At 41.6% G+C, this 23,845-nt stretch overlaps 1 protein-coding gene across 2 annotated transcripts; it reads right to left on the bottom strand.

Annotated features, from left to right (window-relative positions):
* Positions 1-314: 314 nt before the first annotated feature.
* On the bottom strand, positions 315-20,707 carry ccdc190 (coiled-coil domain containing 190). 2 transcript variants are annotated; one of them, XM_039693531.2, is made up of 4 exons: positions 20,431-20,707; positions 6,157-6,336; positions 5,954-6,083; positions 315-2,223 (listed from the first exon to the last, which is right to left on the bottom strand). In XM_039693531.2, the coding sequence occupies exons 2-4, from the start codon at positions 6,332-6,334 to the stop codon at positions 1,716-1,718; spliced, it is 816 nt and encodes a 271-aa protein (XP_039549465.2). In that variant the 5' UTR covers positions 6,335-6,336; positions 20,431-20,707; the 3' UTR covers positions 315-1,715. The 2 variants fall into 2 exon arrangements, with proteins under 2 accessions (XP_039549465.2, XP_039549464.2); XM_039693530.2 differs by lacking the exon at positions 20,431-20,707 and adding an exon at positions 11,285-11,511.
* Between the last annotated feature and the right edge of the window lie 3,138 nt (positions 20,708-23,845).

Raw genomic sequence — 23,845 nt, 5'->3', positions numbered from 1 at the left:
AACGCCGTCAACACTGTCAAGTTTGCTTGTGTATTTTTCCACTTCACTTCCTCAAACAAACTGTCAACCCTCTTCACCTCGACGCTTACAGAGTGACTGATTTTCCAGGTCACAGTCTAATGTGTTTAATAGTTTATATTTAATGTTCGAGTTTATTTACACGTTTTAAAAGTCTCATAACGCGAAAATTGAAACGACTTGACTACGCTCCAGGCGCGTAACTCGGAATTCTGACGTAGACACAGTTCACCAATCAAGCGATCGACGCGACGCGTATGATATTAGTGTACAACACTGAAAGAACCAACAACAGAGGGCGATAATGTAATATGATGTTAAGTTTGATACCTTCAGAAGAGGTCTACTGATGAAATGAAGAACACTGAAACTAGTAAAGTACCCAGTATTCACAGATTGTGACAGATGTCCTGATAAAATGAAGAAAACAGCTTTGTTGGTTGTTTTTATTGACATAATTTGAGCTGATAAGAACAAACCATCCTAAAATAGCGTGGTTCATGTAGATTTAAGTAAACATAAATATTAAAGGTGTTTGTAGGTCTACTTGATGTAGCTGTCTTTGTAATTAACTGTTACAATTATTTAATAATTTAGGCATGATGCTTACCTTGAACATCTAATGAAGCGTATAGCCTACTGTGTGCATTTTTAAAGGGAAAGTTTACCCAAAAATGAAATGTGTCATAATTTGTTCACCCTCATGTTGTTCCAAACATGTATGTGTTTTTTCTGTTGAACTAAGAATGTTTCTAGCCAAAGAGTTTGAGGTAGCCATTGACTTCCATAGTATTTTTTTTTCTACTATGGAAGTAAATGGCAATGTTTCTTTGATTACCAACATTCTTTAAAAATCCTCTTTGTGTTCACCAGAAGAGTGAAACTCATACAGGGTTGGAACAATTTTCCAAAAAATTACATTTTCTTTTTTTTTTTTTTTTGGGGGGGGTGAACTATTCCTTTAATACAGCGATTCTCAACTGGTGGGTTGTGACTCACCAGCCTTTTCTGATAGGATCATGGACAGCAGGGAAAGAAATATAATAAATGGGATAGTAAAAGGTACATTTACACTTTGTCGGAATTACTGTAAGAAATTTTGACTTGTAATAAGCATTCAAGTCTTCATAGAACTCATAAGTATAACTTGCAAACTCAGAACTGAATGGAGCTCCAACTTGTACATGTCAGAGAAGGCAGAGCCTCAGATCCACACCTACCCATTACATAATTAACACAGACCAATAGTAGTTCAAAAGTGTTTACCAGCCCGATCGAACATTTCCGGAAAGTTAGCGATGGCAAGTTTCAAAACCATTATACTACGAATGCACCAAAACTGCACCAACCTATCAACACAATTATGCAACACATTCTCATCCCAAGGCGTCATATACGACGCTTTTGCCAAATGGCACTCTTTAGCGTCAAATGAGACGCTTCGGTTATGGGTAGGTTTAGGTCTGGGTTAGGGTTAGACCACTAGGAGGCGCCTTCTGGCCCATATATATCTGCGCCTCATATTGACACTAAATGGTGCCATGTGCATTGGATGTCAACGGTTTGGCAAAAGCGTCGTAAATGACGCCTTGGGATGAGAACGGGCTCAATTATGGCACTATGTTTGGTCGAAAATGCTGTCCAATGAAAAATCTGATCTTGAAGCAAAACCAGTTGAGAACCACTGTTTTTGTGTCTCACAGAGTGACTATATCTCTTGAATCCTGGGAAAATATCTCTCGTATGGTGAGTTCTCGCTCACACAAGGGGTGTCCTCTGTGTCTGATGTATCTTGCTTTTCTTGCTTCGGTCAGGGCCTGTGCAAAGTTTGGTAATGTGTGAACTGTTCTTAAATGTCCATCAGGAGCTAACATCTCAGAGGGGAATAAAACAGGAGAGGATGGACACCTATTCCCATTTATCTCAGCTCCTCTTTCATTATCTTTCTCTCGTTCCCTTAACAGCATCCACTCTCTCTCTTTCTGGCTGTCTTTTTCTCTGTCTCTCGCTACCTCCATGTGTGCCTCCCTCTCTCTATCCACCTGTCTCTCCTTGCTCTCCTCTCTTTCTGTATTTGTACATGCAGCAGTCAAAGATGTGACAGTCTGCCATTTAAGGTCCGGTAGGCAGAGAGTCTCAGAGTGTTCTGCGCTTTTCTCCCCACTGCTGATAAACTCCTGAACACGAGCCTGCAGAGAGGAGGACCTGGAGAGATTGAGAAGAAATACTGAGAATTAATTACTTAAAGTGTAAAAGTCAACTTGCATTAAAAATCCTGGGAACTCGCACAGCAATTAATCTGGAGCTGTAATGGACACCACTAATTGGATGGTGGCTCCACAATGATGCACTCGGTTTCATTTTTACGAGATCGTTACACCAAATAACATTTTATGCACTCAGTAAAAGACAGTAGGTTGGTAAAACGTTTTTTGTGGAAATGTAAAGCTGGTCTGATGGTACACGGACTGGGCACTTCAAAACGTTCAGTATCACCATGTAGACTCAAGGAATGGAAGATTAGGAAAATGATGGATGAGTGTGGAGAATGCAGACGAGAGAAAAGGAAATGAAACAATCATGAAAGAGTGTCTCTGTCAGAGAGTGAGCTTGAAGGGAAAGAACGAGAGATAGAAAACAGGAAATAAGGGGAAGTATAGTGAAGTAGGCACTAGTTGGCTGCCCACAGGGTGTCTGCCTAACAAGCATAAAGACGAACAACCACTAACCTCCCTGCAGGTCCGCAGAGAGGCAGAACAGACAGAAGATGTTACAAGAAGTGCAGACGGTGTGCTGTGGGAGAGAGAGATGGCCTAATTTCTTCTCTCTTGTTTCTTTCTCGCTATTTACCAGATGCTTGCCATCCAAAGAAACCTTTGGTTCACTAATTGAATGGCCAGTTCCAGTTGAGCATCTTGAGATGCGTCTTGCTCAAGGGAACAGGGAGGAGAGAGGTTTCTCTCGCTGTCTCATTAGAGACCCAGATCTTTAACCATTAGTCTACCACGGCCTTTCTCCATTTCCTTCGTTTGACTGACTACAGATCTCATTTTAAAACATATTTTGCCCCCTCCTCCCTCGCTCTCATTCATTCACCCTTTTGAAAGTGCCGATCGAAGATTTCAGACAAGTGGAACAAATATATTAAAAGATGGACATATCAATGTAGGGGGCTAAAACATCATAAATCTTTTACTAAGTCGTTTGTATGTGTTTGAGGATGGATGGATCTGTGTGTGTCTATGATTACCCATTTTCAGATTCACTGGTGCGGTTAACTGGGGAAATCCCTTCAATCACACATCCATCGCAGACTCTAATCAGAAAGCATTCATGCACAGACATATTATAACCAACTTCTGAACACACACAGACATTTGAAACACACAATCTGAAACCCATCACATTTGCCAGCTGAATGTACAGAGTACAAAGTGACGGCCCGATCCCGGGCCGTCATACAACTGACATTTCATGCTTTACCTCGGTTAGGTGACGGGGTAGGTTTAGAAGTGGGTTTAGGTCTGGGGTAGGGTTAGGATCCGATAACGTCATCTAACCGACGTTTAAGGGTTCCCTAAAAAGGCGGATGTTGACGTATGGTCAAAAGACGTCCCAAGACGTCAGTTATATGACGTCTTGGGATGAGACTGCGCTGGTTTGTTGCATCCCGAATGTCCCTCTCTTTCCTTTACAGCCCTGACGAAAACATCTATCTCCTCGGCAGTGAACCGATTGTGAAGCTCGCCTGGTAAATGCGCCGTTAAAATAGAATTGCGGCATAGAAAAAGTGCTCCTCGTTCATCATGCTCTTAAAGGGAATGTGATATGACGCTTTTATTGGTTTGTTACGCCCAAACCACACCTATGAATAATGAAGCTACTTCAGACCAACCCCTTTTAAACTTGCGCTGGGCGCAAGAGTCATTTATCCCGCCGGTAAAATAGCAACAGTGCCCAAGACCCGCCCATAAAGTTACTTGCGCTTTGCGCTTGCTACTTGCGTTTCAGATCTCCTAAAATAGGGCCCATGGACTGACCCATGGGGCAGTGCCACATGTTGAAGACCTCTGTGGTAGTGGGCAGAGAAAAATCTGCCCAAGGAAAGATACAGCTTTACAGATAGGGAACACACACCTTGGACGAATACAAGGGATTACCAAGAGGGAATAACAACACATGGGGGATCTCGAGTACTGGGCCTGAAAATTAATCCAGGGTTCACCAAGTGGGGAACTCATCAAGCCAACCTTCCCACACATTACCTGTTTGTTCCCAACCCATGGGAAGAAAACAACTCCAACTGGAGATTGAATCTCGCAAAGGTTGACCAGACCCAAAAGAGCTAGCAGTGGGATGACTCCTGGGAGGCCTCAGTGGGACCACCAGGGGAGGAAGTCTCCATTCTCCCGGGAATGTGAGTTGTCGTGAGAGACTTGAGCCACTACTGACTCCAGGGGAGGAGATGGAGGAAAAGTTGAGACAGCCAACATGAGCGTACACCGCCTTGGTGGTTGATATATGCAACCATCGCAGTGTTGCCCTAAAGCAACGATTGAAACCGACGCAGGGCGAGCAGCACTGCCATCAACTCTAGACAATAGGTATGCTACCACAGTCGAGGTCCCGTCCAGGAGCCCAAAAGTGCTTGGCAAACTGAATCGCATAGTCAAGTCTGATTGTCTGCAAGAACCAGCGGGACGGGCTTGGAAGCTCTAGCTAGGTTCCAAGGGGACAACCAATGTACCCGTGGAGGGGCAGCGAGGGGGACTGCTGGGGCCCAACACGGGGAAGCATAACGTCCTGAAATAGAGGCAGTGAGTGTGGTGTGACACTAACCTGGCTCCCAGGATCCCACAAGGAATGGGCATATTAAATGTTACAATTCAATAAATAATCATGAACAAAAGGTTAAGCATTCATGCATTATTGTCGTTTTGGTAAACAATATGTTTTTGCTGTTGATAGATCTTAGCCTACATCTGAAACAGAGACTTGTGATTTCTCAGGACACGCATTTCAGGGATATTTGTCAGACTTTAACTGTAAACACATTAATTGTCCTTATCCTAGGTGCAACTTTTTGAATGCAAAGTGGGTCTAAGATACAATATCAAACATTTATAGAGGAGTGGGTGGCGTCTGGCTTCCTTTTTTAAGATTGTACCCCAAAGGAGAGATCATAATTGCAACAGATTCATATTCCACATTCTGTTTGAAGTTGTGCTGTGTCAAGTATCAAGTGGAATAAATTCTCTCATTCCTCATTGAAATCCATGCCAACCCCTGTCTAACTGCAGAGTGGGGCGCATGCCACGGCTGAAGCTGGGATACAGGGGAAGACAGAGCTGGATAGCCATATTATATAATGAGGTGCTAAAGAGATTAGCTTCATGTTGGCACAACACACTTCCTTTGAACTCCATCAGAAATGATCAGTGGCTTCGCTTACTGTATATAGATCAGTTGGATCCAACTATTAATGTTTATTGGATAAAAATACCGGTAATAGTAATACTATGATAGTCTGATATTATGAACAAATTTAAAGTTATAGATGCACAAAATATTTTGGTTTTAGCAAATACTTAAGATACTTTCATTTATATCAGTTGTAATTGTAGTTTATTTTAATTGGTTTTTTTTTCATTTACATTTATTTATTTAACCCTCACAACTCCACTAATAATTTAATAACACTGTTAAATGGAATATTTAGTAATTCTCAAAATAAACATTCACTGCAAATTTACCTGTAGTATTCAAATGATTTTTTTTTTTTTTTTTTTTTAAACAAAGGATTGTAGAAATTGAAAATTGGCCACAACATAAACATAATTATAATATAAAATTAAATTTATTTGGAAAATTATATTTTTTTAAATTGTAATATTGCGAGAAAATGCAATTAAACAAGTCCTGATCTCAGCCTCACCTATCTGCCTCCTTGCCTGCCAGTGGGATGATGGGTAATAGGGTCCTCTTGTAGGACGCACCAGGCCGCCCAACATCATGGTTGGAGGGTCGTAGCCCTAAACTGTGGAGTCCTCTTTTCCAGGGATTACCTGACACGAAACAGATACGTTTAATATGTGAAATGCGGTAACTTCGTGTAGAGAAATTGAATTACTCACACACCTGTTTTGACTGAGATGAGCTCTCTGTGTAGTCTGCGCTGCTCTCTGTTCAGTGTGTTGAGGTGGTAATGTTTAGCTTGGTCGAGTCTCTGCAGATCCTCCGCCAGTCTGGCTTCGGCCCTCTTTTCTTCTCGTCTCTGAGCCTCACCGGGCCATGGCAACCAGTCTCTGCGACGCATATCTGATGATGACATTTCAACCATATATTTAAACAAAACTGATAAAGCATTACCGATATCATAACAAAACCAAAAATTTAGCTGAATTCAGACCAACAGCACAAACGTAAGTATTGCTTTCATGCAACAGTTCAGTAAACAAAAAGTCATTGAGTAACTTGCATGTTAGACACAACATTGCCAGTTATTTTTCTCCATTGCTCCATTTTGCTCAATCAAAATAGGTTACAAAACAAAGTTACAATAAAGCTTACCATTGTGTGTATAATGAAGTTGGGTCAGTTAATGTTTCAGTGACTCACAAATTGGAAGTCACTTGTTGGCACCTACTGGCATAACATGTAACCATGCGGAAAGAGTACTGAAAAATAGTGAAATGTCCCATTGCTGTTGGACTATGAGGGTTGTTGTGTCGTAGCTCAGCCATTGTCCATTAAGTTCAAATGCACCAACAATCATACATTTTGATTATTTAGCTCAATTCATGCTATAATCAATCAATCAATCAATATTTGTTCTGGCTGGTCCAGCTAATATGCATGCATAAAGAGGATAGGCTCTTTTAACTTAAATGCGGGGATTCCATACAGTCACCAGTTCTCCGTCTTTGAAGAGATACAACAGTATTTACAGTACACTCATGCACATACAAAAAGATCACACCAAACAAATTCCTAATTGTCTGTCTTTCAAATACACAATCCAAAATATAAACCATTTGAAGGCCTAACATAAGAGCACTAGGGAAAACACATACACCTACATACACATGCTCTCATACACAGTATCATATGAAGAGTTCAGATGCAAAAGCCTCTAAATGCCATTTGAAATTTTCTTCTTTAATGATGATTTTTATCAAACTTGTATATTTAAGTTCAGTAATTTCACTTAAATGGCAATGATAATTACCTATTAATTTTTATTTAAGTGAAATTACTGAACTTAAACATACAAGTTTGATAAAAATGGTCATTTTAGAAGAAAATTTCAAATGGCATTTAGAGGCTTTTGCATCTATATTCTCCCAATGGACTCTCTGATATGTCAAGCTTGACTATGTTATTTATTCAATCGTTATACAAAACCGTATTCAGCAGATCCATCTCACTTGCCAAGAGAATATAATTATTCAACGCACATTATTCACGCACATCTACATTTGCTTTTTGACAACCGGGTCAGCTAAATAGATTCTTAATGCTGACTAGTTGGAAACACTGTAGCATTATCAACTAAAAACAATGAGACATAGAGCCTTACCATTACTTCGGCATTTACAGTGGCAGCTGCGTTATTTAGTGACCCATGTGTCTGCAAGAGCATGTTCAGCAGTTTCATTAGATTCATTAGAATCCAGATAGAATGTACTACTTTATTATCCAAAATGGTCAGGGAGGGAACAGCCCTAAGGCTCAAAAAGGCAGCTTGCTAAAGGGAACCCGTGGTGAAAACATTCTCAGTGGCTACCATCACTGATATTGCTGCCTCTCCAAGGTGGAGCCTAAACACAAGGGACGGCTCCCTGAAGTCTGGGGGAGGCAGCTCGACCCTGCTTCTTTAAAAGTGATCAAGGAAACCCTTATTTAATTCCTAAGGCAATTGAAGAGGGAGTAAAACACCTCATTCCGTCTATGGCTCAAAAAGGGCAGCTTACCAAAGGGAGCCTTCAATGTTGTTGAACACCCTTCAGCAGCGACCATCTCTGATTTTGCTGCCTTTCCAAGCCGGAGCCTCAACAAGAGAGAGATAAGACCAATGGATAACACATTGGGCCTATTCTTACCTCAAGACCCCTGAAGTCACGGGAAGACAGCTCAACCCTGATTTTTTAAAAAGGGTACAAGGAACCCTACTTTAATGCCCAAGACAATAGGAGAGGGATAAAACACCTCATTCCATCTATGGCTCAAAAAGGGCAGCTTAAAAGGGATCCTGCAATGTTAATAAAAACCCTTCAGCAACTACCATCTAGACCTCTCTAAGGGGGAGCCTCAACACGAGAGAGAGACTCGACCTTAGGGTCCCACACTGTAGCCAAGCCTTACTTTAACACTGTTTAGGTAGAAAATTCCTTGATGACTTGCTATAGCCAGTGCAAAGTTTTTTTTTCTTTTCTTTTACTAGCATTTACCATTTAAGAGAAAGATAACGAGGAGGGACTTCATTATATTGTTAAAATAGGGTCAGCCAGAGGGTTTTAAAGATCCACTCATCTAAGGTAAATGTGCACCCTTACTTTAAGACCCAACACTAGTTGGGGAAGGGAAGGAACTAAACAGTGGGAATATAATGTTTAATGCATTTAACTATCCTATCCTGGCTAGACCCCAGTGAGTGACAGATAGCAAGGAGGGATGCCTCCTGAGTGAACATCCTCAACTCGCTAGCATTGTCAACTCACACAATAGTTCATAGGCCAGCTACAGTAGTTTATCTAATGACCCACTACTAGGGGAAGCATCTCCTCTGCCTTCGGACAAAGTCTGGACAATGTTCTCCACACTTGGGAGAGTGACGCATGTATACAATTCCCTCAAAAAACATCTCGATAGGTCTAAACTATTAACACCATAGACAGTATAAGAAGTGGACAGAGCGATTGGAACTCCATTGAGACAAGTGAAGCCCATTTTTAGAGATTTTGTAGGACTTACGTCCCTGACGCGCAGACTCAAACCGACTCAAACAGATCTTGATGATGTAGATGTGACGTGAGCAACCCGTCTGTCTTCTAGTGGCTGTGGCATGAGAAATCTGAATCATCCCTTCCGAAACATGTAGAGGCGGAGAGTGTGAGTAGCTGTCCATGAGCTAGGAGCAGGAGAAACCTTTGCTAGGTATTCTTATTAATCATTTTGTCTCTACATTTCCCCAATTGCCCGCGAGCTTCTCCTCCTCTCCATACGGTAATCTCTCTACTGTGCGACAGAGAGTCGCGTGCATGGGTATGATGCAATCGTTAGCCTACTTTTACAAAAAACTGCTTCTACGGGGCCATAACATAAGCTACAAGGTAATGGAGCATTTTATACATTGTCGTGTTATGTTCTTTAGAAATAAATAATGGACAAATGGAGTCTTCAAACACCTCAGATGTAAAGTTATTCGCTGTCAAAGTGACGCCAAAATGAATGGGAGTCAATGGAAATGCTAACGCAAGTGAAGTTCTGCTACAAGATGGCAGCTCCGGTCGATGGATTACCCTCTTGATTAACACTTATAATTGGCTGACCTTTTCACTAATACCATAGTGAATCAGGGTAAGACAAAAACACGTTTTGGGTGAAGGATTGATGATGTATTAACTACATTTAAATGTTAAATGTATATTTTGAAGAAAAAAAAGTTACATAGCTAAAAGTAAAAAAATAAAAGTATACAAATAATACTAAAATAACACTACCAATGAAAACAACTGACAGGCTTCTGTGAAGATTAGAAAATTAATAAAATATACTCTTTAACTATATTTCTTTACTTAAACACCTAATAATTTCTTGACGGAATGGTCAGGATGCGTTTATGCAAGAGAGAAAGAGACCGAGAGGAGCAGCAGGAGATAAAAGCTTTGATGGAGCACTTCCACCACAGTGTTCATCAGTTAAACATACGGAGGCTGCATTCAGTCTGTTTGGGTCATTGTGGATGAGTAATGGGTTTGAATAAAGCAAAACAGAGGCACTGTCAATAAAACTCTAAATCTCCCTGTTTCATCGGCCCTATTAGCTTGAAATTGATTACAAATAAACTATCAGTGTCTGGTCTTAAATCCTTGGTGTAACTGATCAGGGTTGGTGATACATATTAATAGAACCATTTTTCTTTGTCATATTTAAGTTTATATCCATTAGTCACAGAAGTTCCCCTGACCCCAACTATCTTTAATTAAAACGCCAACATTTTTGTGTCAGTAAAATGTTCCACTTTCATCCTCCTCCATGTCCCCCTCTGCTCTTCTCATACCACATCAATGTGGTAATATTTACCTCATAGACATGTTCATCCTTGGCCATCACGTATGAGATGTCTGTTAATGATTGAGTCAAAGCTAATCTTTGTTTTTCCAATCTCAAAGAATCTGTGTTGGCGTTGTGACCATGCTAATTGTTCGGTTTGGTTTTAGATTGACGATCATGATCCATTTTAGATTCACGATCCATTTTACTTCCGCATTAAGATGCATTTCTGATTGAAAGTAGATAATTAACCAGAAAAAACGGTTTAATGGGGCTTGAATTGATCCATTGAGAATTGACTGGACTGTAAAAAGTGTACGCACTAGAACAGAACAGGTTGTTGGAGATTTTATTTTATATTTTGTTTTGTTCTTGGAATGATGTCCACTGATGAACCATTCACAATAAGACAAAAATAGGGTCAGTCCTGTTTTCATGTTGACTTTAACACACACACACACACACACATCTCGAAATTAATTAACCATAAAGCATGAAAAATTCCAACCAACAGCAATGAAAAGATAAAGATTATGAAACATGCTTATGAATTGAGTTTTGTTTTCCAACAGAGCATATTATTCATCAGTGAAGATAGCAGAAGCGGATTGAATTATGTTTAAAGAGTCCATGAACAATTAATCTCAAACATGAATGGATGGAGACCAGCAAGAACAGGAAAATCATTATAAATCAACTGTTTTAGTTAATGATCATTGCAACCATGCAAAATAAATCCCTCATCTGCAATCATATCGTTCAACTGTCAAGTTAGTCTCACAAAGGCGTAACAATAGGAAAAAAACTGCCTTCTCCCCACGCGCTTAAAAGGGCTTTTGTGGGCACAGCTGGGAAACCACAGTGGTTGTTGAAGTGCTCTCATGAAATATTAATCCTACTACCTTAAATCCTGTTTTTTGCATAAACATTATGGTAAGATTTGTAGCATTACACTTCATAATGGGGGGGGGAAATCATGAAAAGAACTTACTGTAAAGCGTCAGTCCAGTTTGATGTCAGTCCTGAAAAGTGGCAGATATTTAACTAAGAAATAGAATTCATCCTCCAGTGCTGGAGAAGTAAAACAGTGAACACAATGACCCTATAAGCAATACCAAGGAAAAAAATGGCAAATGATCCAACGTTAGTGTTAGTTTTAGTAAAATGAAGAGTGTGCGTGAGCCCTCAGGCTTGCAGTTAGTCTGAGATGGACACAATGTCTTCTCTTTAGTTTGTTATTCAGACTCCTCTGTCACCCTGACGGTTCCTAAGGGTAACTATGGCTCTTGACAAAGTAATGACCAGTGACAATGACGAGCTCTCCATGGATACCAGCACACATTTATATTAGGCGGCATGGATAAAGAGGGGAAGATCAAAGCATGTTTATAGACTGTTCTTTTTCAGACAGATCTAATTCGAAGCTTTTATGTTGGCAAACATTTATGCTTAGTAACTTGCAAATTGTACTGCAATGAATTTTAAACTTTAAGGGCTTGTCATTATCTAATAGCGAGCCTAAGTCCCTCCCCTTCCGGTCGACCACCACGGGACCTTATTTCGGAAAAATATTGTACGGTAGTCAATGGCGAGAGACAACAAATATTTTGATCTCGTTTGAATTGTGCCCTGAATTACACTTATGATGTTTGTCAATTTAAAAGATACATTTTAAAGTAAAGAAGGTCGCAGTTTGATGTAAAACCGTTGAGGACTGTGAAAATGCGTAATTACAAAGACTACAAACCCCAAAGGCGCACATTTTCTCTCAATGAATGATGCTAACTTTACTGAGGCTGTCTGTCGTTGTTTCTATTGTCTTACGTTATAATCGTAATGTTACGCCGTCATACCTGAGTGTTTTGAACCAGACTGCACACACACGAGCAGCGGATCTCACTTGTTGTTTCGCTTCCCGGGAGATGTAGTTCATTGAGCGATTTTCACGTAAAACTAAATCTTCTGTTTTATGACAAACTGCAACGTTTTTGACTTTCAGAATTATCTTTTAAATTGACAAACATCATATGTGTAATTCAGGGCACAGTTCAGACGGAATAAAAAGATAAGTTGTCTCTCACCATTGACTACCAATTTATATTTTTTTCCGAAATAAGGTCCCATGAGCCGGAAGCGGAGGGGGGGCGGGACTTAGGCTCTCTATATGACAAATTCCAGCCCAATATTGACCCATGAGTACGCTGTAAAGTCCAAGTAATTCTAACTAACAATTTTTTAGTAAATTGGGTCCCACTTTATATTAAGTGGCTTTAAGTACTATGTACTTACATTGACGTTACTACTTTGATACATTTGACTTATTGTGTACATACATGTTTTTACATTGTACTTATATTATTAAAATACCTGCATGTAACTACAACTGTAATTAATTGATGTAATTACATTTGTAATTACACAGTTGACCCTTCCCTTACACCTTAACCCACCCTGATATCTACCCATACCACCACACCTGTCCCTAACCTTACCCATATCACACCTCAATAGCAGCAAAAGTGTTTTACAATACAACCTGAACACAATAAGTACATTGTACTTATATTCCTATGTAAGTACATAGTACTTAAAGCCACTTAATATAAAGTGGGACCGTTAATTGTACTTAATTTCTCAACTTAATTGTACAAATCTGTTACTATCCACATATGCCTTACTCAGAAACCCCAAGTTCAGATTAATTGTTTGGTTTAAGTGCCATTTTTTTAAAAGCAAAGCAAAGCAAAAAAAAAAATATATATAAATAAAAAAATAAAAAAATAGATATATATGTTTTTGAGGTAGGTCAATTCTTAATAGTTTTCACTCATTTTCTTCACACTGTAAAAAGTGATGAGTGAGGATACCCATTGCCTCATGTTTTTCAATAATGAATGAAGTTTATTTATTTAATAATTTCCTTATATATTTGAAAGTCAACTGATCCCTTTTTACAGTGCAGTCCAATCATTTGCATGTATCATCTGCTTGATGAAACATGTCTAATCTGATCTGGTTGATCTGGTCTGAATGAGTTCCTTCTCACTGACTCTTTATTCTGTAGGAGATAATTATTACTTGGATGTAATGAGATCTAATCACTACAGTTTAGTTACAAAAGTAACACATTTGGTCATATGCTATTCTTTAATATATTGCCACGAACATGTGCGATTATTTTTTCCATTCAGTTTGATACATTTGTCTTTGACACTCGCAAAAACAACATAAGAATACGTTATTAGTTCCTGATAACTTAACAATATCTTTAGAGTTATCTTTTTTACATTTGATTTGATCCTCTTTGATAAAATCCTCTGATACTCCAGCAGCTGCATGAAGGTTTTTCAATCAACATTAACATTGCTGAAAGTTCATGAGCTAAAAAGTCACTAACATCACTCTTAAGTTTATGTCAGGTTATTTTCTACATTATTATTGACCATATTACCTTTGAACACACTATGTGTTTCCCAGTGAGCTGGGGGTGAAGTTCAGCCCGTGACATTATCAGCCTCAGGCTAACTTATAATAGGATCTGACCAATTTGGGTCAATCTTGTACTGGTAAATCTCTAGTCCCATTGAGCATCTCAAAAAAGAAAAAGCCAGAAGCTCAAGTGTTTATCAGAAAGCCAGCCTGGAGCACTGTCATGCCAAGCCATGGATTAATGGTTAGGGTTAGGGTTAACAGCACATGTTTAGGAAAGATAACATTAGACTCAGAGGATGGGGACTTTCCTGTAACAACATTATAGAACTGTGTGTTAAAAAGTAACACATAAATACTAAAATAAGGACCAACTACCAACATATAATAATTACAGACAATACTTACAAAAAAGCCTGAGCATAAAAACATCAGTGAATATATCAATAAAAACAAGCGTTGTCATTTTGATTTCATAATGAGTTTAAACATAACAGGAGATCATAAGCTCATTAGTTTGGGCAGATCTGTCAAATAAAACCTGTATTTCTTTTTTCATAAAGATCATATAGGTATACGTACTATTCAAACTTGTAGGCCATTACTTTTTCCAAAAGTTGCAGAGCGCTCGCACACAAGCACGCAGCCTCGCCCACAAAAACAATTATATTTTCATCCAAATCAATACTTAATTCCCTTAAGAATGAGTGATGGGCCCATCAGTGGGATTTACGCCTTTTAATCTTTGGTTCTTCATAGCTCACTCTGTTCTCATATTGATCCTGAAAGCATGGAACAACAAGCCTGTTTTTAGCACACGCCTGCAGCGCAGGGCGAGCTTTCTAACCCCACCTCTTTCTTTCTCTCGGCTACCCCCAGAAGCTTTCATGTGCATGTGAGCACAGATTCATGCTACTTTTATACACTATTACAGTATCTCCGCCAGAGGCCTTAGATGAACAGATTATTCCAAGCAGTAGGTTGAACCGGCTTGTGTGCTTAATAGCCAAATAGATTACAAAAGATGGATTGATCTGATGCATTTTCGAAGTCACTGTGACAATGCAATTTTACGACTTGTTCACGTAGGCTATTATAAATTATTTATAAACAGTAAAAAATAAGTTGTTGCGTGAAATTTTAAGTACAATCAACTTGGATGTTTAAGTCATTTCAACTTAAATTACATACAACTTTTTTTTTAATATTGCATAACATAATAAAAAGTTGAAAATTGCTTGACTTAATATAAGTTTAAAAAAATGTAAAAACATATGTTGTCATAACTTATTGATCATAAAATGTTTTACAGTGTAGTCCCGCCCCAAACTAGGATAAGCCAATGTTGCTGCGTAAAATGGATATTAGGAAAAATATGCAAAAAAAACAAAAACATAAAAAAACTACACACTTCATCTTTAAGTCATATTATGCAATAAATTGAAATTGAATTGATTGGTATTGGATCCAATAAAGTGTTGTTATTGTCACGGGGTGTGGTGCTGGGGTGCAGGAGTGCGGGTAGAAGGAGCGGGAGGAATCCAGGTTGACATCAAACACGGGTTTATTTTAAACATACAGGCAGGAAGGCAGGTAAACAGGAGCACACATCGGGTAACATAAACATCGACTGACAAAGACAGACTGAATAAGATCGAACTAAATAGACAGAGGAATCAAACTAAATGGAGTGCAAACAGGTGAAAATGATGACGAACAGACGAGGAACAGGTGGCTGATGAGGGAGTGAGATCAGGAGAGGAAACAAAAGGATCCGGGGAAGCGTGGTGCAGATGACGAGACAAACAGGTGAGGACGAAGACTGTGACATCACTCCCCCCTCCCGGTAGGCGTGACCTCACGCCGTAACATCAGCGGGGAGGGGGGGTGGGCGCCCTGGAGGCTGTGGAGGACGTGGTCAGGCGCAGGCAGTCCCCCAGGGCGGAGCAGGATGAGGGCGTGGCCAGGGCGGAGCAGGATGAGGGCGTGGCCAGGATGGAGCAGGATGAGGGCGTGGCCAGGGCGGAGCAGGGTGAGGGCGTGGCCAGGGCGGAGCAGGATGCGAGCGTGGCCAGTATGGAGCAGGATGAGGGCGTGGCCAGGGCGGAGCAGGATGAGGGCGTGGCCAGGGCGGAGCAGGATGAGGGCGTGGCCAGGGCGGAGCAGGATGCGAGGACCCTTCGGGTGGCCACGGCGGAGAGAGCCCTTCAGGAGGCCGTGGCGGTGAGAGCCCTTCGGAAGGCCACGGCGGTGAGAGCCTTTCAGGCGGCCGTGGCGGTGAGAACCCTTCAGGCGGCCGTGGCGGTGAGAGCCCTTCGGGAGGCCACGGCGGTGAGAGCCCTTCGGGCGGCCACGGCGGTGAGAGCCCTTCAGGCGGCCGTCGCGGTGAGAGCCCTTCGGGAGGCCACGGCGGTGAGAGCCCTTCGGGCGGCCACGGCGGTGAGAGCCCTTCAGGCGGCCGTGGCGGTGAGAGCCCTTCGGGAGGCCACGGCAGTGAGAGCCCTTCGGGCGGCCACGGCGGTGAGAGCCTTTCAGGCGGCCGTGGCGGTGAGAGCCCTTCGGGAGGCCACGGCGGTGAGAGCCCTTCGGGCGGCCACGGCGGTGAGAGCCCTTCAGGCGGCCGTGGCTGGGACACTGGGCCCCCCCCCAAAAAATATTTGGGTTGAGGCCCCGGGTGAAGGGCAGATGGGGAGTGGATGGTCTCGGGCTGGACGGTCTGGACGGTCTCGGGCTGGAGGGTCTGGACGGTCTCGGGCCGGACGGTCTGGACGGTCTCTGGCCGGACGGTCTGGCCGGTCTCTGGCTGGACGGTCTGGCCGGTCTCTGGCTGGACGGGCTGGACGGTCTCTGGCTGGACGGGCTGGACGGTCTCTGGCTGGCCGGTCTGGACGGTCTCTGGCTGGACGGTCTGGACGGTCTCTGGCTGGACGGTCTGGACGGTCTCTGGAGGGCTGGACGGAACCAGCAGTGAAGAGCACACAGACTCTGGAGGGCTGGACGGAACCAGCAGTGAAGAGCATATAGTCTCTGGAGAGCTGGACGGAACCAGCAGTGAAGAGCATACAGTCTCTGGAGGGCTGGACGGAACCAGCAGTGAAGAGCATACAGTCTCTGGTGGGCTGGACGGAACCAGCAGTGAAGAGCTTACAGTCTCTGGTGGGCTGGACGGAACCAGCAGTGACGAGCGTTCAGTCTCTGGATGGCTGGACGGAACCAGCAGCGAAGAGCATACAGTCTCTGGAGAGCTGGACGGAACCAGCAGTGACGAGCATAAAGTCTCTGGAGAGCTGGACGGAACCAGCGGTAAAGAGCATACAATCTCTGGAGAGCTGGACGGAACCAGCGGCGAAGAGCATTCAATCTCTGAAGAGCTGGACGGAACCAGCGGTGAAGAACATCCAGTCTCTGGAGGGCTGGACGGAACCAGCAGCGAAGAGCATACAGTCTCTGGAGAGCTGGACGGAACCAGCAGTGACGAGCATAAAGTCTCTGGAGAGCTGGACGGAACCAGCGGTAAAGAGCATACAATCTCTGGAGAGCTGGACGGAACCAGCGGGGAAGAGCATTCAAACTCTGGAGAGCTGGACGGAACCAGCGGCGAAGAGCATTCAATCTCTGGAGAGCTGGACGGAACCAGCGGTGAAGAGCCTTTAGTCTCCGGAGAGCTGGACGGAACCAGCGGTGAAGAGCCTTTAGTCTCTGGAGAGCTGGACGGAACCAGCGGTGAAGAGCCTTTAGTCTCTGGAGAGCTGGACGGAACCAGCGGTGAAGGGAGGTTCGGCTCGGGAGGGCTGACGGTGCGCGCAGGCTCGGCAGGGCTGACGGTGAGCGCGGGCTCGGCAGGGCTGACGGTGAGCGCGGACTCGGCTGGGCTGACGGTGACCAGAGAAGATGAGGGTTCAGGGGTTGGAGTGGTGCTGGTGACTTCTTCCACGAAGAATGGGGATTCACAGCACACCAGCACCCACTCCACACAGGCAAGGAAGTCATCGGCTGGACCGCTCCCTGGGAGGCGTGCCCGGGTCCGCTCGCTGAGGCTGGCGATGTAGAAAACACACAGCGAGCGGTCCGGGTAGTGGGTGTGGAACGCCAACTCCAGAAAGTCCCTGGTATGGGACTCCAGGGAGCGGTCTTCCTGGTCCAAACAGAGGAGGCTCACCGCTGGAAGGTCCATCACTCTCAGTTAAATCTTGGTCAGTCGATCTGTCACGGGGTGTGGTGCTGGGGTGCAGGAGTGCGGGTAGAAGGAGCGGGAGGAATCCAGGTTGACATCAAACACGGGTTTATTTTAAACATACAGGCAGGAAGGCAGGTAAACAGGAGCACACATCGGGTAACATAAACATCGACTGACAAAGACAGACTGAATAAGATCGAACTAAATAGACAGAGGAATCAAACTAAATGGAGTGCAAACAGGTGAAAATGATGACGAACAGACGAGGAACAGGTGGCTGATGAGGGAGTGAGATCAGGAGAGGAAACAAAAGGATCCGGGGAAGCGTGGTGCAGATGACGAGACAAACAGGTGAGGACGAAGACTGTGACAGTTATACTGCCCTACAAAGCCAAAAGGCAGTAACTGCATTTTTGGTCAAAAATGAGTTAATGTCATTTTTGGGATATTAAAGACCTCCTTTATCAAGTGGATAAATATCTATACTCAATTTGACTGTTTTTTCGAAAAAATAGAGGGTTGTGTTCACAGTAACTCCCAAAACCATACAAGCAACCATGGCAGAAAGCGGTAACTGCAGTTACCCTTCTTTGGCTTTGATCTTCGACGCAAAAGTCCAGTTCCGCCTTTGTTAAGCCATTCATAAAAGAGATGTTACGGTGCCACCTTGCAGTTACGATGAGCTGCCTTTGTTTTACTGTCCATAAAAATTTGCCGCGCTTCAGTTACTGTCCATGTATTGTCACTAAATCACTTACTTCTATAACACACAAATATCCAAATAAAAAACGAGCTGTCAAATGTGTTAAGTGGTCGTTTTATCAAGTGTTGAACTACTGTAAGAATGGCAAATTGCTCTCGAGGGAGAATGATGGTGGAGTTGGCGTTGAAAAGAAGACATGAAGACCAAGGTAATAAATTATCTTATAAAATAATGCATTAGATGAAGTATGAAAGTGCCATATACTTAATGTTAATTTTGAATTGCTAGGACAAGCAACTGACGAAGAAGCTAACTAGTCTACTTATTAGCCAGCACACCAACACCAACCAAAACATTAGATACCTAGACAGTATGACATCTAATACTTAAATAATTAAAAATCACTCAGCAATCCATTCTGTGCCGACAATCCAGAGATGCAGACATTGCAGGAATGTAGCCTATTCAATGTTGACATGTTAGCCCCAGCCTAGCTATCATGCTACACATTACTGCACAGCGGCAGTAGCCTGCTAACACATACTGCACGGTGGCAATAAACAATCATTTCCTACCTTTTCTTGTAACTCCATAAAATCCATTGCAATACACGTCATCTACGATGTTTCCACAATCCTCAAAGGTTTTGAACATATAGTCCGTGTCCCTTGCTGGTATTCAGACCAAGCTATCCACAAGTTATCTAGGCTAGTTTCAAAGCGTCTTCTGTAATTAAGCGTCATTTAGCGTTAGTGAAACAGCATAAAGTGTATTTGTTGCAAAATATTATCCAAGTACACATACAACTTTTTGTTTGGTCGATTCTCTTCCCATTAGACTTTAATGAAGGTGATCAGTTAATTATCTTCTAAATGGTGGTAAGCAAATTGATTATATGTCAGTTACTGCCTTTTTCCTTTGCACGACTCCTTATTTTTTAGTAAATAATACAAAGGCAGAGTACAGTATCTGACAAATAAGGGTCAAAAGTCAACTTTGAGCACAAGATTTTTTATATACACACATTTCTTGATCTGGGCAACAAGACACCAGATTTTCATTGCTCTACCTATAATACATTTGTGTGGACAAAACAAAAAACTTTAAAGTCATTTTTCTCAGTTTGACACTCTGGTCAGTTACTGCCTTTTGCCTTTGTAGGGCAGTATAGTCTTATTTATATAATTATAGTGTGTATTGATATTTTGAATTGGCTCTTTTATTAAGTGAAATTTTGTTTACGTTTTAATAATTTTGTTTTGTGCTTTTTTAATATTATTTCAAGCTTTAGTAGTACTTTTAGCAATAGTACTTCTACTTAAACTAATTTAATTTCAGTTAGTTGGCAACATTTCTCATTTTTATTCTCTTATGATTATGTTTTTCATTTGATATTTAACCTTTATTGCAATGAACAAAAGCCATTTTTAATAGCTTCAGTTACAACACTAAACACTGATCCAATAACTGGAGAACTGTAATGTTTCTTGCAAGCTTGTTACACTCATTCATGTTTTTTTTTTTTTTTTAATAAAAACCATTATGCACACCAGTGCTCTCAATATTCAACAAGCAGAATGATGGAGGTAGGAGAGACTATAGGGAGTAAGTCATTTTGTTTCAACATCTAATTGGATTTTTTTTTGTGCTATATGTCTTTGTACATCTGCTATATGTTATATATGTATTTTTCTAATACTCCATTTCGACCCCTGTATATCATTTATAATTCGTATACCTTCTTCTGTCACCCCAAGAGGGTGGTGATCATATGTTCTGATTTGACCCCTACAGATTCTAATTCACTAAACACAGTGTTACGGCTCACCTCATGTTTTCACTCCTCGGTCTCCCTTAAAGAGAGAGATTGGGTCAGTGGCTTTCATTATGCTGGAAGCTTCTGCTGATTCAGCGCTTCAAGCTATAGAGAAGAGAGCATAAAAGAAGAGAACAAAAGTTCTTCAAACACTCTTGCACGCCCACTTTGACACAATGCAGTAATAAAGCACACTAGTGCACTGCAGCACATCCAGTGCAGTCTCATTTCACCATGCAATCCACCAGGGTGCAGAACATATGTGCCTTTACCAGTCCCTGTTCTCACTTTTATCTTAATGATAATCTTTATCTTAATGATAATTTATCTTCATTATAGTCAGACATAAGATGCATGAAAACAAAAACATTCATGGTGTCATATTGTCTTAGCTTGCCTTCAATGCACTCTCTCTGAATTCTGCATTGGGTTCAGGCTGTGAGATGTCTGTCATCCGGTCATTATACTGTTGGTGAATGTGGTGAACCACAATATAGCTGATGTCATGTTGGATGACCCACACTTCCTGACAAACATTGACAAACATGAGAAAATACAGTCCCAGTACAAATACTCTCAAATCACATATATGCCATGAAGACTTTACTAAACTATACTAAATTAATTCTTAAAGGGATAATTGACCAAAATGTCATTACCTACTCACCTTCAGGTGTGTAATGTCCATACAGTAAGTCATTACTTTTAGGGTGCTTTTTTGCCTGCTTAACATACAGGGGTTGGACAATGAAACTGAAACACTGGCCAATGTTGGAGGTTTCACATCTATATGCCTGGCGGCCAATCTTCAGAGTGAAGCACGGGTGGATCAGTGATGGTTTGAGCTCCAAAATCATGACAATCCTGATTGTATTTGATGGACACGACACTGCCGAGGACTACCAAACCCTTCTGGAGGATCATGAGCACCTGATGCTCAAACCGTGTATCAGCATGATCATGCACCAACACACACAGCAAGACTTGTGACAGAAGGGTTTGATGAAGATGAAAGTGACGTTGAACATCTCCCATGCTCTGACAGTCACCAGATCTGAATATTATTGAGGTGTTTTGGAGGAGCGAGTCCACCAGCATCATATAGTGACCTGGACACTGTTCTGGAAGAGGAACGGCTCATTATCCCTCTGGTCACTGTGAAGGACTTCTATCTGTCATTCCCAAGATGAATTGGTGCTGTATTTGGATGCAAAATGAGGCCCTCACCGTACTAACAAATTATTGTGTTGTAAAACCAGGTGTTTCAGTTTCATTGTCCAACCCCTGTATATAGTCACCATACACCATTTGTTTTGTGGGGGTAATCCATTGATAAAATAACAGCATAGCTACATGTTTGAAAGATCGTAAATTAGTAAATCAACACTTAATGATGCATTATTAATCTTAAAATATGTCAGTGCCATTGATTTGTCTCAAGATGCACATCAGTAATGCATGTTATATCCTAAGGCACGTTTATAAAAGCTACTTAAATGTCCTAATTAAACTAAGGCCTAATCCTGGATTAATCTGAGCCCTGTCTGTGAACCAACCAGGCCAAAGTTTCTGAATGTAATTATGTGGGATGATAGTTGTTGGTTACACTTTATTTTGGTGGTCCCTTTTGCATTGTTGTTGACTATAAGTAACATTGCACCTACATGTTGTAGCAAATTAGCTTCATGAAATATTAATAACCAATCATAACTTATATATAATATTTGGATTAGTTAATCAGATTAACTACATTAATATTACAACCAATTATTCAGTTCATCCTGTGAACACTCAATATTCAGCCTGGTCTCATCCCCAAGGCATCATATAGGTGACGCTTACATCTGACGCACATGGCACCCTTTAGCGTCAATATGAGACGCAGATATATATGGGCCAGAAGGCGTCTCCTAGTGGTCTAACCCTAACCCTACCCCAGGCCTAAACCTACCCATAACTGAAGTGAGTTATATTGACACCAAATATTGACGTTATATTGACGTCGGATTTAGACGCAATGTCAAAAGCGTCACCTATATGACGCCCTAGGATTAGAATGCGTTGCAGCCAATATTGGTTATTAATTGATTAACAGAAATGTACATTTCCGGGGCATGGGAAAATGTCTTTCTTGCTAAGTACTTACTAAGAGCAAGTAGTCAAGATCTATGATATGAGCTTGAGACACTGACCACTTTACGTGTGATATTAACAAGACATTATTAACTAGACTAAACATTTACTAATCTAACATATACATGCATACAGTTTCCCAAGGGAAAGAGAGGTGAAGCAGAATACAGGAAAGCAAGAAGTTATAACATTGTTTGATGTTCAGCAGATCAACAGCCTGAGCAAACCATCAGTTTAGTTATAACACAACCTTCTTAAAAAGGGGTAAGGATATTTACTGTATCAAATAATGAGACTAAGTTTGATACTTGCGTGTATATACTCACCCATTTGAATTAAACTGTCCTGATGCAATTTGTTGAGGCTCCAGTTGATCTTTGCGGATGTGGTCTTGATGAGAGAGAACCAGTGGTAGTCAGAGGATCTTTGGTGAATGGAAAGATAAGGCCGCAGCCTGGCACAAGCTTGGGGGTCCTTGGGGGACTTACAGTAGTTCAGCATCATCTTCACGTAAGGACTTCTCAGGAAGGACCACGAGAGTAAGAGAGCGCTGATCTTGTGATCAGTGATTTTTAAAGCGTGAAGACGTCACATCCTCTGATGGTGTGTGAGCCAATACGAAGTTGTACCTTTGAAGGGAGATTTTACGTTCTATCATGGCATTTGAATGTGTAATTTCATTGAATGTTTAAGAAAAGAACCTTCAAGATTCTAATAATACTAATGTGTCATAAAGTTAGCAAAATGTAATGTAAATTAATAAATGAGGGACGAAGATTGGAGTTGATAGAGACCAAACATGCCACACATATAATTTTGGTTGACCATAGTATCCAAAGTCTGAAACATTAACCCAATAGATTTTACAAGAAAACATAGGCCGAACTACATAATAAGGAAAATCATGAGATGGGAAAATTAGATTCATGTTTATACATTTCTCAAGCATATTATACATAGAATACATAGGATTAACAGGGTTCAACAGGGTAAAGCAGTGTTTCACACAGTGTGTTGATCCCGGGAAATTGCCAGAACGCCTTCTGTGTGAACGCAAACACAACCCGGGATTGATTACGGCATCGATGCCAGGTTGCGGACCTAGTAAAATTGCCAGAATCAGTCCTGGAATGCGCGCTGTGTGAACAAAAGCCAGGACCAATGCCGTAAGGGGTGTGTCTTATGCTGCGTTCATGTGCTATGGTAATTATGGTAAATACCAAAAGCCGACGTGGAAAATGCACATGAACACCCCCTCATGTGGTATTTTCTACTGGGCAACTCGTAGAATATT

Source organism: Pimephales promelas, chromosome 13 (genome assembly GCF_988280905.1).
Source record: "Pimephales promelas chromosome 13, fPimPro1.hap1.1, whole genome shotgun sequence".
NCBI classification, from domain to species: Eukaryota; Metazoa; Chordata; class Actinopteri; order Cypriniformes; family Leuciscidae; genus Pimephales; species Pimephales promelas.
The sequence above is the reverse complement of the archived record's forward strand: the minus strand, read 5'-3'. Positions and strand labels throughout refer to the sequence as shown.

Coding starts and splice junctions, on each gene's coding strand:
- ccdc190 (XM_039693531.2), bottom strand. CDS start 6,334: ATGCGTCGCAGAGACTGGTTGCCATGGCCCGGTGAGGCTCAGAGACGA. Junction 6,084..6,156: donor GCTCATCTCAGTCAAAACAG/GTGTGTGAGTAA, acceptor GTTTCGTGTCAG/GTAATCCCTGGAAAAGAGGA. Junction 2,224..5,953: donor GCAGGCAAGGAGGCAGATAG/GTGAGGCTGAGA, acceptor CAATCTCTCCAG/GTCCTCCTCTCTGCAGGCTC.